Source organism: Cyprinodon tularosa, unplaced genomic scaffold, assembly GCF_016077235.1.
Source record: "Cyprinodon tularosa strain WSP-4 unplaced genomic scaffold, ASM1607723v1 ctg311, whole genome shotgun sequence".
In the NCBI taxonomy this organism is placed as follows: domain Eukaryota; kingdom Metazoa; phylum Chordata; class Actinopteri; order Cyprinodontiformes; family Cyprinodontidae; genus Cyprinodon; species Cyprinodon tularosa.
This window is the reverse complement of record NW_024039021.1, coordinates 238,240-254,513: the sequence shown is the minus strand read 5'-3', so window position 1 is coordinate 254,513 and position 16,274 is coordinate 238,240. Positions and strand designations below refer to the sequence as shown.

The following is a 16,274-nucleotide window of genomic DNA, read 5'->3' as shown; positions in this document are numbered from 1 at the left end:
CACAGCACAGCCTCCCTCCTCGCAGACCCCTGAGGGCCTTGTGCTCTGCATGAGGCACCACAACATCCCCACCATACCCAATCTACCCTCCAATTCAGCCAAATCCTCCTCCGATCTGATGTGTTGCTGCGTCATTTATTATACGTTTAGGTTAAGGCAAATTGAGTGCTAGTAGTAGACAAATTGGGTCACAGTAAACAAACACAGCCTCTTTCTGGCCTTTCTGGCCCAGAGTCGCTCTCTTAGTCTGATGAATGTGTTTTTGTTGTTTTCCAGGAGCTGCCCAGCTGAGGTGAAGGGGAGGGCAGAAGATCCCAGTGGAGCGTTCATGACCTGTCCGCAGAAACGGGACCATGAACTGAGAACGGTGCAGGGCGCATAGAACCCCGTTTTCCTCTCCTCCTTGTCCCTCTCTTTTTGTTATTATTTTGTTTTTTCCAGTCTGAGCAAAAAGCCTCTCTGCTCAGGTGCTTCAGACAGTCAGGGTGCACAGAAAGGTCAAACTGAAAACAAGTAAACATCGAAAGAGGAGGGAAACACATCCACAGCCATCTGTGACCTCACACACATCCTCCCTACTCCTCCCAGCGCAACAGCAGAACCATGGGGAGGAAAAAGATCCAGATTCAAAGGATCACCGATGAACGCAACAGACAGGTCAGTGCTGGCCGACCGATCAGAATATGAACAGAATCCGACCCAAACTGAAGCTGTCAGATCAGGATGTCTTGCAGTTTTTCTTCAGATCCTGTAATCTGGCCCTCATCCTCCTGTATGTTAACCTGACTCCGCCAGATGGATTTGCTCCGCATATCCATCTGGAAACCTTCCGTTGAAGTAATTTTGGGAAGGGGCGAAAATTCTGGTTAGCTGATTGGCCTATGTTGGTGATAGACGGGCCAAATAAACCAATCAGATCAACGAAGCATATGGAGTACTAACAGAGCGACGATGAAAACACAACCACAAGCCAGGCTACTCTTGCCGAAACCAGTCAGGAGAAGAGCAAAAACATCTTTTCCTCTGAGAAAAGCCTCCAGAGCAGTGTTTTGCTCTTCTTTCAGTGAAGAAATACTCTGTAATTCTGATAAAACTTGCTCGATAGCCACGCTAACGCTAGTTTCATCGACTGAAGCCGCCATGTTCTTTAGACTGAACTGTCGCGCTTCTCGTTGCGTCACACCTCAACCTCAAATTTTCTTTAACGGAGAGTCTCCAGACTGATCTGCGAGTGAAACCTTGAAAGCTTGCGAGATCAGGATGGTCTCACGAGGCTACCTACGCATGGCTGAGGTTTACTGGTGGTAATTAGAAATGTAGTTGATGTATTTATCTGGATGGATCTAAACATAAGTCAAAGAAATTCCTAATATCTGTGTATTCACCCTTAATTAATCAGCTAAAAGAGATATTCTAAAAAATCAATATACGATCATAAAGTTCTTTATTCCTATTTCAAAGATAAATCATCTTATTTTATCGGCAAATCATCCTATTGCTCGAACTTTTTGAAAAAACAACACTTGATACAGAACAAGAATTTAAAAACATATATTTAAATTTATGTTTTTTTTTATTTTTTATTGAAGCAATCCCTTAATTAACACATATGTGCTTTAAAAGAGTAACAGGACCTAAAACAGTCCGTGGCTCTGCTGCCGTTTGTCGTTCTCCACTCTGATTCCATCGAGTGAACAGACTCTACATTGTCTAAGAATTTGGAAAACTTTTCTGTTGTAGCAGCTTTCAATTCAACTGAATGTTCAATTATAATAGTATTGATGATAATTAATGCATAAGTAGTTAATCAAATATAGTTCTGCAGATGCATGTTTTGTTCTTTATCATTAAAGCGTAATAAAGTCAATGAGATAGTTTAAAAGTTTATATTTTTGTACAGGTGGCAGCCTTCAAATGGGTTTGAAACAGGCATGAAGCTGGGAAATATTGCTTTTGCAAGCAGTTTAACAAAAATAAAACAGATGTTGAAATATAATGAGACAGGGGTCTCACTATTCTAGTATAATCACCACATTTCTGTGTGGAAAAGAAACAAAAGAATGCAAGTGAATTCAGTATAACATTGATCAAGTAAAGAATGTGTTATTAAAGAAAGCCAGCTATCAATCAGCGTTGATGATTTGAGCTTCTTTAGACTAGATCCTATCTCTAAGGGAGAGCCCAGATACACTACGGAGAAAACTCATATCAGCTGCTTGTATCCTGGATCTCATTCTTTCGGTCATGACCCAAAGCTCATGACCATAGATGATGGTAGGAACGTAGATCGAGCGGTAAATCGAGAGCTCTGCTTTTTGGCTCAGCTCTCTCTTCACCACAACAGACGGTACAGGGCCCGCTGCACAGCAGATGCCTCACCAATCCGCCTATCGATCTCCCGCTCCATCTTCCCCTCATTTGTGAACTAGACCCCAAGATACTTAAACTCCTCCACTAGGGGCAGTACATCCTCCCCAACCTGGAGAAGGCACTCTTTTCTCGCTCAAGACCATGGTCTCCGATTTGGAGGCACGGATTCTCATCCCAGCCGCTTTGTACTCGGCTGCGAACCAATCTAGTGAGAGCTGTAGATCTAACCCTGAAGAAGTCAACAGAACCACATGATCTGCGAATAACAGAGATGCAATCCTAAGGCCACCAAGACAGATCCCCTCAACACCTTGGCTGCGCCTGGAAATCAGTTGGATACATTTTGTTTCTGCATAACGGCTAAATCACTGAAACATTTAGCTTTTAGTTTCAACATTTCTCTAGAGATTTAGTTGCTCATTGCCTCCTCTCTCCTCTTAGGCTGTGTCCAAATGTCTGCCCTAACCTCAAACCCCTCATCACTGTATAGAGCGGGGACTATTTAATGGACTTGATAGTGAACTCAGTTAACTGACCGTTTGGGCAGATGATCACTACGGCTCGTCCTCCATCTTTGTTCTCTCCCATCAACAAAAACAGGTCCCATGATGCTTTGTGAGCTCTTGCAAACATTCTTGGTTATGTCTGCTCATCTACTGACCATCGATGTACGCTACTTTTCAAGGTGCATTGTGGGAAATTTTTAGTTCTTTTCTTTTTCATCAAATAGACATTCGGACACACATTTTAAATGGCAGACGTCCAGACACAACCTCAGTCTGGGTAATCAAGGCATGCTTAATCCCCGCCCACATTGTTGCTCCTCAGCCAATCGGTGTCCATTTCAGCTTCCTGTTCCTTCCTACAGTAGACGTTTCTCCCTGTCGTAGAGAAAGTTGCTTTGACAGATCAAGTTGTAGTAATGCACTCTATTAGATTGCAAGTTAAGTTATGAAATTACCAATATGTAACAAGTAGTTAGAGTATTTTTTAAATGAAAAACGGAAGAGGATACTTACCCTGTTTATGTAATCCTGTAACTCCCAACACTGGTTGAGGTTTACCTGTAAGCATATTAGTATGAAATAATGTTGGAGGAGCAACTTGTTTTAGGAAATCAGGATAAAGACCGCATAGGAGTCCTTACATCCAAACACTACATGTCCACAAAGTAGTATAACTGCTTCTGCACAGCATTTAGAAAGAATTACTAAAGGAAAGTGTTGGTATTGATTGTCTGCACCCAGTAACCAGTGGATCACTTTCAGATAAATCAAGCACATAGCAGATCACGTTACCTCCTGTGAACTTTTTAGACTAGACTGTAACATTGCAGCCATTCAATAGTGTGACAGCAGTACGATGAAATGAGCCCGTTTTCCACAACGGCTCATATGATTCTGCAGAGATGCTTGATGCAGTTGCATAAAAGACCACAAACCCCTTTACCCCCCCCCCAAAAATACAGAAGAAAAATCATCAAAAAGCATAACATCGCCCCAGTGGCTTGTTACATCAGTGGCATTGTCGGAGAAGATGAAAGGGTAAATGATCCATCTAAAATGAGTCAACTGGTAAATGGGCTTCGCTCCATTGAGCAGATTGAGTAATGGATTTGACGTGCCCACCTTCAAAACCAGAAAGAGAGAAGAATGGATGAAAAATGGAGATAGAGAGAGTTTTAAAGACAAACATTGTGAAGTCGATGTAGGGTTGGAAAATCAACCAAGTTGGTGATATTTCTATGAAAAGAGAGAAAAGAGTTTTTGCTTCTTTTCTGTTCATCATCAGTGGTGAGCAGGGACTGGCTAATAAAGTTTGTGTTTCAGTTTATCAGTAATTTAATGCTCTCTGTGGGAATATATGATCAGGCCAATAAAAGCACAAAATGAGCCTGAACCGAGTCAACACCACGCTTTCATTTCACACTTTTTTTTTTTCCTGTTTGTCTGATGTTATGCACCGGCGGTGACCTAAACAGCAGAACACGATTTTGTTTTTGACATTTAGTTTGTAGAGAGAAACATAGTGTAAAGCTGCTAAAGAAAAGAGTATTTCTGTACCCTGACGCTGTGTTGCTTCATCTAATGAAGAGTGCAGCTTCTGAAAGGAAATCAAATGAATTTTTTTTTGGAGAACATGCAGCCCGTCACCCTCCTACATGTTGATTCGGAGAGGCTGCCATAAGCTCCACAAAATAAACAGCATTCAGAGTGTGGGCCCCAGCTGGAAACATGACAGCATCTCAAATACCACGTTTCTTATTATGACAAAGACAGAAGAGAGAACAGAAGTGGTAACGTTCAAATCCCCTGATGGATTTTTTTTCATATTTATGTATGTAAATTGTGAGCAAAAATATATTTTTTATTCCTATTGTGAGAAATTTTAACAAGAAGACCTGGTAAAAAGTATAAAAAACATATCCTGAACCAGCAACGATATCTATCCTCAGAGCTGATAAAGGATGCCAAGAAAGGCATGAAATATATGTATGGAATGAGACATTTAACAAGAAAAAAAAGAAAATCTTTTGGATTCGTTTGGACAGATTTGCTAACCAAAGCTCATTAGAATCTGTCCTCAATCTAGAAAAATGAGATTGATTCGCTGTGGCAACAAGCTAATAACATGTGGATGTAAACACAAACATGCCAAGATCATTTCAGTAACAACCAAAGCGATCTTCCAAGATCAGCACTAATTAGCATGAGGTTGCGATACATACAGACCTTATGGTAATCATGTGTGGGTAATTTATGGATAAGAGATGCTTATTTGTTGTAATATGACAACTTCAATAGGCTGTAGATCCAAAGGTTACTGGTCTACCTAGGCAACCTATGCAGTTGCCTGATACAACTTTTTTTTGTTGATGACATAACCAGATGAGTCTATGTGCCCCTAATCTTTCTAACTGCTGAATAAGAAGAGTTAAATGTTATGTTAAAGGCATACTATGCAACATTTTTCAGTTAATTAATGTGTTCCATAACGTTTTGGATGATTAAATGAGTCATTTCAGGTCGAACAAAGGTTTTCTAGGCCGCCCTGGTGGTCTGTAGGGGAAATACCGTACTTGCAATTGCAGGAGCCCTCGGCCCGCACCCACAGGCTCAGAAGTCTCGTGCATCGCGAGAGTCGCTCTTGCTTTACGGCGAGAACTGCTACACGCCCCCAGTGAAAGGCATGCTCGTTGCTAGCGCAGTGGCGATATTTGTGCAGTTATCATGGCGGAACCAGTGAGAAAACAGCAAAAGCACACGCATAACAAATAATGTAAGAAAACATGCAAAATTTTCAAACTCGAAAATTGGAACAAAATAGTCACTTACCGCAGTAGACATGGTGATTCGTTGTGTTCGCCTGTCTGCTAAGCTCAAAACAACCACGCATGGCTCGACGGAGAAACCAGGAGAACAGCTGAGCATATTTACGACAGTGCACTTTTACTTTCGCCCTCTGGGGGGAGCCTCGCTGGAAAATCAACACCGGTTGCATAGTATACCTTTAAGTGTTTGACATAAGCTACTCTGACATGTCTTCTGCAGAAGGACGTTGGGATAGTATTCCTACCGCTTTAAGTTTTTTTTATAACTTTTCATCTTAAAGGAAAAGTCCGGTCAGCAAGGAATAACCAATGGGCCATTATTTATACCTAAAACTAATACGTTTGCAGTTATTTGATGAATTTAGCTTTAATCAGTAAAAAAATTTAAATATTTTTCGTCGTAATCACTGACTCCAGGAGCGGCCATTTTTGCCCAAATATAGTAACACCTCCCTCCTGACATCTTCCGGCAGTGACGTCACGATGCGGTAAGCCTAGCGCCATTCTCCCCGCTTTACCAGCAGAATCAATAGGAACTTTTAGACACATCTGCAATCAACAACAATTATTAAAGATTTCCAGACGACTTCACCATTGAAATTCACCAGAGCTATAGTGAAACTGACAATGCCCACGTGCATGGCAGCTGGATGTTGTAATACATCGGGTAAAAGTGAAAAAAAGTTAGTTATTTCACCTTTCTTATTCATGATCCTTCATGGACGGGTTCGCTTTTCGATTGCCAACTTGAAGAGGGAGGATTTGCCCCTCGCCATTAACACGTCATTAATCCGTTACTCTTTTCTGCGCATCACTATCATGGATAGTAGTGCGTTGTGACAAACACCAGATACAGCACTGGGACTTGATCAACAGCCGATACCGCACAATGATGTCACAAACCAGTAGGTGGCAGTAGTGTTCTTTGACAAACATGGATGCCTCCAGTAAAGCCCATTCAAATGAAATTACTCTGAATTAAAAACACTTATTTATTGAAAAGTTTTATAACATTTACAAGTACTTCCAGAAGTTTGTATTCTGAATGACTTTTCCTTTAGGAGCATGAACTTCAATATTTTTATAAGTACTGCATAAGTTTGAAGTGAAAGGTATTGAAGGTGATACACGAGTCTCAGTTTAAACAAGATCTATTTAAAAGTCAAACAAAACACAAAAAATGGTTTGCAAATATAGGGAGATGCAAAACATGGAGGCATGGCTGCTGATTGCGCTGATGAATCAGTGAACGCATTTGCTTGTCGGCCAACAGCGATTCAAAAACATCCCTGCATATATCGGCCAAAAATAACCACCGGTCGATGTATCGGTACTATTTACTGTTCAAATGGGGAAATCTTGAGGTGATAAAGAGATCAGTAGCTTAAATGAAAGTCTAAAGATAACGCAACTCTAGAATATAAATCCATAAATCAAGAAGGAGGTAACTGGTGAGAGAACTACCAATATAAATCTGCCATTTACAGTTTGCTCTAAGCCTTAAAGGTAGTAAACGTGAAAGAAAATGCTCTGGTTAGATACAACCATCGTAACTTGGCCTTAATGTACAATATGTGTGAAGCAAAACTAACACTGCTCAGTAACCTCAAACCACTTTCCCAGCACTAAGCATGGGGGTGGCAGCACCATGGTGTGGGGTAGTGTTCCTCTGCAGATGAAGGGAAAATAGCTAAATATGTTTGGAAGAGAGATGGAGTTAACAACAGGGTAAGTCTAGAAGAAACCTTACGAGCCTGGATTTGGAATGTGACTGAGGCAGAGGTTTGCTTTCCAGGAGGACAGGAACTCTGAAGTACCAAAGAATAGTTAAGATTAGAGTAAATATATCCATGTGTCTGATAATTCACCCAAATACCAGGCCTAAATCCAACTCATTTTATGGCAAGTCTTTAAAGATGACAGTCACAGACACTCTCTGTCCAGTTGGACTGAACTTGTGTCACTTCAAAGCAGAATGGCTGAAAATAGACTCTTGATGTGTAAAGTTGGTAGAAACCTACTTTAAAATAAGTGTTTCAAGGGTGGGTCTACACAGTATTCATCCAGGAGGTTTGATTACAAACGCACTCCATGCATTAAGGCTTTTTATTTGGAATAGATAAAAAAAAAACTTGTAAACAATTTGCTTTTACATGTTTTTTTGTTTCAATTTAATAAAATGTGAAGTTTGAGGCATGCAAATGATTTTACAAGCTTTTGTACTTTGAAGAAAATGATGATTTTAAATCTTAAAAGGTAATCTAAAATAACAAAAATTGACTTATTGGGACTTTTCCCTTGGTAGCTAAAAAAAAGAAAGACCCAAAACAGCATGTGAACGTTGCATGAACCCTAAGCTCACTTTGTTTGAATTGATTTAAAAAATGAAAGCTGCTGCGGTCAAACTCGTCACCTGATTTCAACTTTTCAGACCAGATCATCTGAACTGCAAACCAGCAAACAAAAAAGGTTTTTTTTTGGCTGCAGGAAGGAGCGAGAAGAGGTTGCGGTTGTCAGTGGTGGTTTCCTCATCCATCTGCCACACAGCCACAAACCTCGCCAAGACACACAAGCGCCGACGTTCGCACACACTCACATCAAACCCCACACTCCCTCTTCTCCTTTCTTCCCTTACTATGATGTCTTATTCTTCAGTTGCTATTGGTTACCTTGCTATTCTGCTCTTAATGTCAATTACCTCCAGCTTGTTTAGTTTTTGTAATGAACGTCAGGACCCAAGATTAGGCCCAAAGTCGCTACCCTTCTTCCCAAGTTGTCCTATAAGAAGAAGCCAAAACAGAAAAACAAGGAGTTTTTCTGGGATGTTGTGACTAATTTTGTTTGTTTTCCATGCTGGTGGGTGACCTTATAATTTGTTAGGGGAGCAGTTGTTGTTTGCGGCGGCTTGTCTCTTCATCACCAACCATTCCTGTCATCCTGCAGAGCCGTAATTTCCTTCGTTTCCAGTATCGCCACATAATTTATCTTCTCCTTCTGTGTGCGAGAGAGAGAGAGAGGGAGGAACAGGAACAGAGGGCTATGTAGATGGGTAGAAAGATAAAGATGACACAGTGGGGGGGCGAGGGAGGTATGATGATGGTAGCAATGTGTGATGAGGTGGGAAATGAGTGGGGCAGAAGGGAGGAGGGAGTCGGTTGCCCGTGGATACGACCCCGATATAATTTGATTTGTGGCAGCAGGAAGCAATGAGTGAGCTAACACGAAAAGGAGGGGAGGGGGTGCAGAGGATGTGGAAAATACTGACAGAGGAGAGGAAGAGAAAACGAGGGCGAGGAAATAAGAGGAGCAACAGAGACGAGCGACGAGCGGCTTAACCGTGTCAGGTGCTGAGGCAGGAAGGAGCAGGAGACAGAAGGGATGGAGCGATCACAGGGGGAGGAAGATGGAGAGATTGAAGGTCTCACACGGCTGCTTCTGTGGTTCTCATCCTCAATGTCCTTATTTGCACTTTCCCTCTCCTTCTTCCCATGTTTCATCATTTCAATTACAGTTTCAGTTCAGGGGTATTGTTGCAGGAGAGCAGCGTGCAGCCCCCAGTCAGCACAGGCAAACTGATATCAACATTAGTGCATTCATTTGTTGTCATTGTTAAAACGGCTGTGCAATACATGAAAAGGCCTCTCTGGCCTTGGAGTCAGTGAAGCTCAGTAATGGCAAAAAATAAAAATACTAATAGTTTAACCGCTGTTTTACTCAGTGTTAAAGCTTTTAACACGCATCAAAACAACACACATTTATTCTCCTTAGATATTTCTGATCGGAAACTAACATGCCTGATACAAATACCAAACTGAAACTAAGTGTATATTTCCTCCATGTGAAGGCGTATCATGCACTGTTTGAAAGCAAAAGACGCAACAATTACCGTATTTTCTGGACTATAAGCCACTAATTCCCCCCCCCCCACATTTTGAACTATGCGGCTTATACAAAGCTGCAGCCTTTCTGGTGATTTTTCCTAATCGACAAGGGGAAGAAGTCAAAGTTGGAAACCAAAGAAGAAGGGGCTCTTTTTTTATTTAGCACTACTGCTAGCAGCAGGCCCAGCAGAGAACTAAATGTCTTGAATTCACACATTTTGAATTTTTTTTGCCACATTAAAGCTGTCGAATAAATGAAGAGACTGTAAGCAACTCCTACAAAGCTGAAATAAACAGGTGATGATGCCCCATCTTAAAATAGAACCTCTTACTGCTGTGAGCCAACAAGCTAACAGGAGCTAGCGTTCTTCTTCGTCCCTACTCTAGGGGTTATATGTAGAGCTCCCCCTACAGGTTTGGTGGGGGGCAGTTCAGTAGACATCAGTAATAAATATTTAGGTTTCCAGTTTGAAAAAAAATAAATAAATAGTGAGGTGCACTCTATAGTCCAGAAAATATGATACCACCAAATTGAAGGAAGGCAGAGTAGGATTTTTTTTCTAAATTTTTATGTCCAAATACTTTTTTACAAACACAAAAGGCAACAGTTTCAATTAAGGATTTACTAAGAACAAATCTGCACTGATCTAACCAGTTACCAGTAATTATTGGTTTAACAGCAGGAGTTCATTGACTGAACCAAGCAGTTTCTCAATATTTTTTATGGTTAAGATTGCTTGATAATTTACTTGTTCATCAGTTTCTTATTGTAAGTATTCCATTAAGGAGCTCTGAAAACTAAATGCTAACTGGTGCTAAAGTTTTTATTTTGTAATGATGAGAGTAAAGTCTTTACTTCATCAGTAGGTAATTATTTTTTAACCAGGAAAGTTTACTAATCTTTTATTTTTTGAACCAGGACAATTACAAGTGAAGAAAAATCATTAGCTAACTTTTAGCTGCTAACAGTTTATCCTGTGAATTAGTTTAACTGTTTTTCCTCTAAGTTAGAGTATTTAACCGTTGAGTTACCTTTTTAAAATATATTTTTTTTACCCCAAAATAATGAAAACAGCAAAAGATATAAACAATGAATCAAATATTTTTTAAGTGGTCTAATGAAAACGGCTAACCTTTATGGTTATTTAGGTTAATCGTAAGCTAGCAGTTCATTGTTAGCTTATTGATATTTGCTGATATTACAGATGGCCGCTCACACCGAGTCTGGTTCTGCTGGAGGTTTCTTTCTGTTAAAAGGGAGTTTTTCCTCTCCACTGTCGCTACAAGCATGCTAAATGTGAGGGATTGCTTTCAAGTCAATGACTCGATGCAATCAACTGGTTTTCCTTAGATAGAAAACTTTAAAATTCCTACAGTCAAAGTGCCTTGTGTTGTTATTTGGTGCTATATAAATAAATTAAATTGAATTGGTGATAAAAACAAATATGATATTTTGTCCTCTTATCACCTTTACCTTTTCATCTAGTCAAGCGATTAATATAAACTAAAAAAAATATGAATATTTTCATGGGATCTGAATGTGTAAGGGCATATAAGTATCTTAATAAAAGAACTATAGAAGGTTTCGGCTTCTAGCGTCACTTTCATACGAGTCCAACAAGTTGTTGACATGCCGCTCTACAGGACACAGCCTTACGCTGAGACGTCACGGCTTGTTTTTTTGCTTTTATGTATGATGAACAATATCACGTCACCTGTGGGTGCGGCTTGAACATGCGGCATCTTTTGAAAACTTCCCTGTCTTGTTCTACACCATCTGTGTACTAATTTACTTTCGCTGTGATTTGCATCGCATCAGATTGTAGCCATACCTGAAGCCTTTTATTTTTCCTCTGCGCTTGTTTGTTTTTGTGCAATCCTGTGTGTTTAATCTAAACAAAAAGCCAAATCTCTCTAGATTGCAAATACCAGTTGGTTAAAGTAGAGAAGCACTTCCAAAGCCAATCAGCAGACAACAAGGGACCCTGTGCTTCAGCAACACTTCCAGTTCTGTTCAGCATGTTCACAACTGAGGGGGCTTGATGAAGAGAGTTGGTGTGTGTGTGTGTCTTTCTGCTTGAACGAAAGGAATAATGTGTGACAGAAGGAGAGTGTGGAAAAGAAGGCATGAGAGCATGTGTGACATAGAAAGAGAGCACGGAAAAGAGCATAACGGAGTGTGAAAATGACGGGGAGGGTGAATGTGACGGGAAGTGAAAGCCACCGTGTGTGCAAGTAAAAACTGAGGACTTGGGAAAAAAAGAGCCTTTTCTATTCCCCTTAATTAGATGTCTCAATCCTGTGGGTTTCCGACACTCTGCATTCATGGTGATGAAACAGTGATAGGAGTCCTGATTTTTGATTTCATGAAGATGAGCTGGTTCTAACAGCTCTGGTTCGAGAGATATAAAGATTGGCCTCCGAGGTTGTTCAGCTTCTACTAGAGAAGAAGACCAGTAACACCAACAATAATAAACTTTAAGATATCTCATTTAGATCCTTTAAATTCATTTTAAACACGTTCTGGTTTTATTTTTTCGCAGATTTGGCAGCACTCAAATATATGGATAATGTCTACTATTAGGGATGCACGATATAATCGGCCCCCTATCGGTATCGGCTTGTATCGGCCTTAAAACTGAATATCGGACATCGGCCACCCCACCGATATTTAACCCGATATTTGATCAGCTTCTGAGTTTCTAAAGTCTAAAAAAAAAAAAAAAAAATATACTACTACTTCCTCTTCTTCCTCAAAAACTTTTTTTTTACAGACTTTAAAACTTCTAAAGACGAGGGAAAAAATATTGATACATTAAAACATCCCAATATCTTCATATGCTGATATATTGCCATTTAAAAACACCATATCAATCTCTTTTACTAATGAAATATTGCTATTTGTCATCATTATGCTACGAAATCCCCCGAAAATCCACTAAATTTTGCCAAAATTTATATATGTTGATATATTTACGCGGTATCGATCTATTTTACTAACAAAATCTCACAAGAATTAGCAAAATATCACGAGAGTTTGTAACAGAACGATGAAATTTAACGAGATTTTGAAAGTAAAATAGATCGATACCACGTTTTTAAAAATCAATTTGATATCAGCATATGAAAATATATTTGAGTATATTATTTTTCAAAGTGTCAGAAATGGATAACAAAACTGCTATTTTCAATGACTACTTATTTTTGTCCAGCTTTAACATCAGTATCGGTTATCGGCTAGATGAGTTTTAAAATATCGGCCAAAATCCCAATATCGTGCATCCCTATCTACTATTTCTGGATTTATTTGGAATTTTTTTTGATTAATCAATTAATAATCTGATAACCAAAAGTTCCTTAAAAAATACTTTTTACGAAATTAAACCAGATGAAACTTCTCCACCTAAGGAGTTCTGGATAGAACATTTTGACTGGGAAAACTTTTTTTAAATCTTAAATACAATTTTTATATAAACATATATATATATATATATTACAATTTTGATATAATTACTGCTCTAAATGGGTAGTTTTATCAGCTAAAGGCATATTTTGCAGTCTCTATACTCAAGTCAACGATCAATCGATTACTAAATTAGTTGACAATTATGTCAATAATTGATTGATCACGATTAGTCCGATTAATTGTTTCAGTGCTACTGTCTGCTATGTGATGTTACATGACAAACATCCCTGGACAAAATCAACTTTCTTACGTTGACATCTCTGTCCCTACAATAGTAAATGGGCTTTTAGTTACAACCAAACACAGAAAGTTCTAAGCTACTGGGCCGACTTGGCCCTTTAAAGGAAGCAGGAAAGAAATTTAATGTGTGGTTTTATTCCTTTTATTCTGTTTATTTTAAATTCTCCATTTCTTAAAATGAACATTTCCTTAACTAATTAAAATATCAGCTTGTGTAATTTCCCTTTTCTTTCCTTTCCTTTCCTTCCACCAGGTGACATTCACCAAACGGAAGTTCGGCTTGATGAAGAAGGCGTACGAGCTGAGCGTCCTTTGCGATTGTGAGATTGCTCTCATTATCTTCAACCACTCGAACAAGCTGTTTCAATACGCCAGCACCGACATGGACAAGGTCCTGCTCAAGTACACGGAGTACAACGAGCCACACGAGAGCCGGACCAATGCCGACATCATCGAGGTAAAACGTGGGAACACAAGAGAAGGGCCAGTGGGTTTAATAACTGAAAAACAAACTCGTTCTTCTTTCACTCCTGTTTACAAGACTGCTTACACATTAACCACAGTTTCCCTTGAACCAAACAGCTTTTTATGCAACCTATGAACGTCATCTACTATGTTTCCTAATATATAGAGAGTATATATGCCCCCTAGAGAGGAATGAAGTTCCTGGTTTTACTGTTTTCTCTCCTACTGATTTGTTTCCTCAGATGAATTTCAATCCTCCATCTTAATTTTATAACTGTGTCCCATCATCCTTATTCAGCTTCCTTTCCTCATTCATGTTTTATAAAGAGAAATCAGACTGAAACAGAGCATAATTTTCCTTTTTACAGCCATATTAGCAGGGATTCTTTCTCCCATTTCTCTATTTTTTGTTCTATTTCCCTGGATAAAGCAGCTTTATCTATTTTTAAAACTATTTACCAATTCAGAGAGCAGCTCAGCAGAATCTCCTCCAATAATATTTGTAATGCCAAGAGGTCCAATTTGTTTTACTCCTTGTTGATGTTTGAATCACCACTCCTTAAACACTCCTATTTATTGATGAAACTGTCTTGTTTGTCTATGAAAGCTGGAAAATTATTATTTACTTATGTATTCTACCAGAACTTGCTGCTGTGTTTATTCTCAAGTGGGATCATTAAGATTTAATCTTAACTAATCTAATGCAGCCCTCTCCAGACCAACATTTAGACATAATTAAGCTGTGTGCAGTTCATTAAGGCTGTCCGAGTTTTTGGTTTGACCCTTTTCATCGTCTTTCGTCAAGCTTGTTAAGAAGTTGGCATTTCAACATTTGGTCTGTAAAAAAAAAAAAACAAGACAGCAGGTTCTTTAGTGTCTTTTTCTGCTTCTTCTTCATTTTTTTAACAAAAAACGACTGTTTAAGGCTAGAACTTCATAGGAAAATTTGAATCATTCTTTGAGCTGAGGCCAGACGGAGCAAACCCTATCTTAAAATCAACAAGCAGGGAAAATTGTTTGCCTCAAAGTTTAGAAACTCTATCCAAGCCAAATATGCTAAAGAACTTGGTTTTTGTTTTGCTTTATTACTTACGGGGAGTTCAGGTTGTTAACAATTGTTGATTTCAGTTTCTTGTAGAGAGGATAAATGCTGTTTTATTCCTCTCCTCACTGTCTGAGGCATGGGTTGCCTTGTTGTTCAGGGATCTCTCCAACAGCAACATGGGCAACAAGCCAAAGCACATGTTTGGAAGCAAATTGGAAACCACCTCAGCACAAAATGGCCACCGTATCAATAAAAATCTGTCAGTGATGGTTAAGAAATGCATTTGGTTTTTACATACGAGAGATAATAGATCGGGTCAGGGCAGACGAGTACATTTCTCAGGGTTCCCGCGGGTCCTTAAAAAGTCTGAAAAGGCATTGAATTCTTCAAAATAAAACTAAGGCCTCAATTGGTATTAAAATGTCTTAAATTAGTCTTTCGTAGGTCTTATTTTTTAAAACATAAATAGGATTATTTTTATTAAGATTTATTTTTGTAATCTAAATAAAACATTAAAATGGACTTTTTTTTAAGAAAAAAAAAATAAACTGCTCACCATTATTGGTTCCATCCCGATAGCGGAACCAATAAAAGCGTTGTTGCGGCCAGGACATTTGGGAGATGCGCCATTAACTTTTTGTCTGGAAAATATGAGCAAGTGTAAATGTAACCAAAATTGGCTCCAGCCAAGAGTTTTCTCCATGGAGAAGAGCAAAAACATCTTTTCCTCTGAGAAAAGCCTCCAGAGCAGTGTTTTGCTCTTCTTTCAGTGAAGAAATACTCTGTAATTCCGATAAAACTTGCTCGATAGCCACGCTAACGCTAGTTTCATCGGCTGAAGCCGCCATGTTGTTTAGACTGAACTGTCGCGCTTCTCGTTGCGTCACACCTCAACCCGCCTCAAAGCCAACGCTGATTGGACGTTCGTTTGGTGAACGGCTCCAAATTTTCTTCAACGGAGAGTCTCCAGACTGATTAGCGAGTGAAATCCTGAAAGTTCGCGAGATCAGGATGGTCTCACGAGGCTATAAAACCAGTACCAGGGAACATACATGAGGATCAGTGGATTTATGCAAGAAGTCATTCAAGCTCAGAACGATGGGAATTAAGGCAGTGGAGTTGCACATGCGAAGCGAGAAACACAAAGCGTCAAAATCGAGTTACAGAGAAACAGCCGGTATTTCTCAGTTTTGTTCCACCCTTGTCTCTGCAACGCCTCCACTTATCACCGAATCAAACATACTAAGAAAACCATACAAAGAAAAATAGCTGCAAAAAAGATTCAGCACTGGTTATGTTGTGGCTTTAAAACTGATTTGTTTCGTTCCCTGCTAAAACAAAGTTTGTGAATTCAGTTAAATAATTGTTAAAATATATCTGTCATTTGTTTGTTTTTAGCTTTCTTCCTGTATCGGAAGCTTTTCAAAATTTGAAACATAAATACAGTGGTTTATATTAAATTAAACCTTTGGGTTA

The 16,274-nt window shown here is 39.3% G+C and overlaps 1 protein-coding gene across 1 annotated transcript in view; it reads left to right on the top strand.

The window, feature by feature from the left end:
• mef2d (myocyte enhancer factor 2d) overlaps positions 1-16,274 on the top strand; it is a 157,731-nt gene that overhangs the window by 54,327 nt on the left and 87,130 nt on the right. Inside the window, 2 exon segments of the mRNA XM_038292410.1 lie at positions 277-657; positions 13,542-13,745. Of these exon segments, the coding sequence (XP_038148338.1) occupies positions 604-657; positions 13,542-13,745 (258 nt within the window). The 5' untranslated portion in view covers positions 277-603.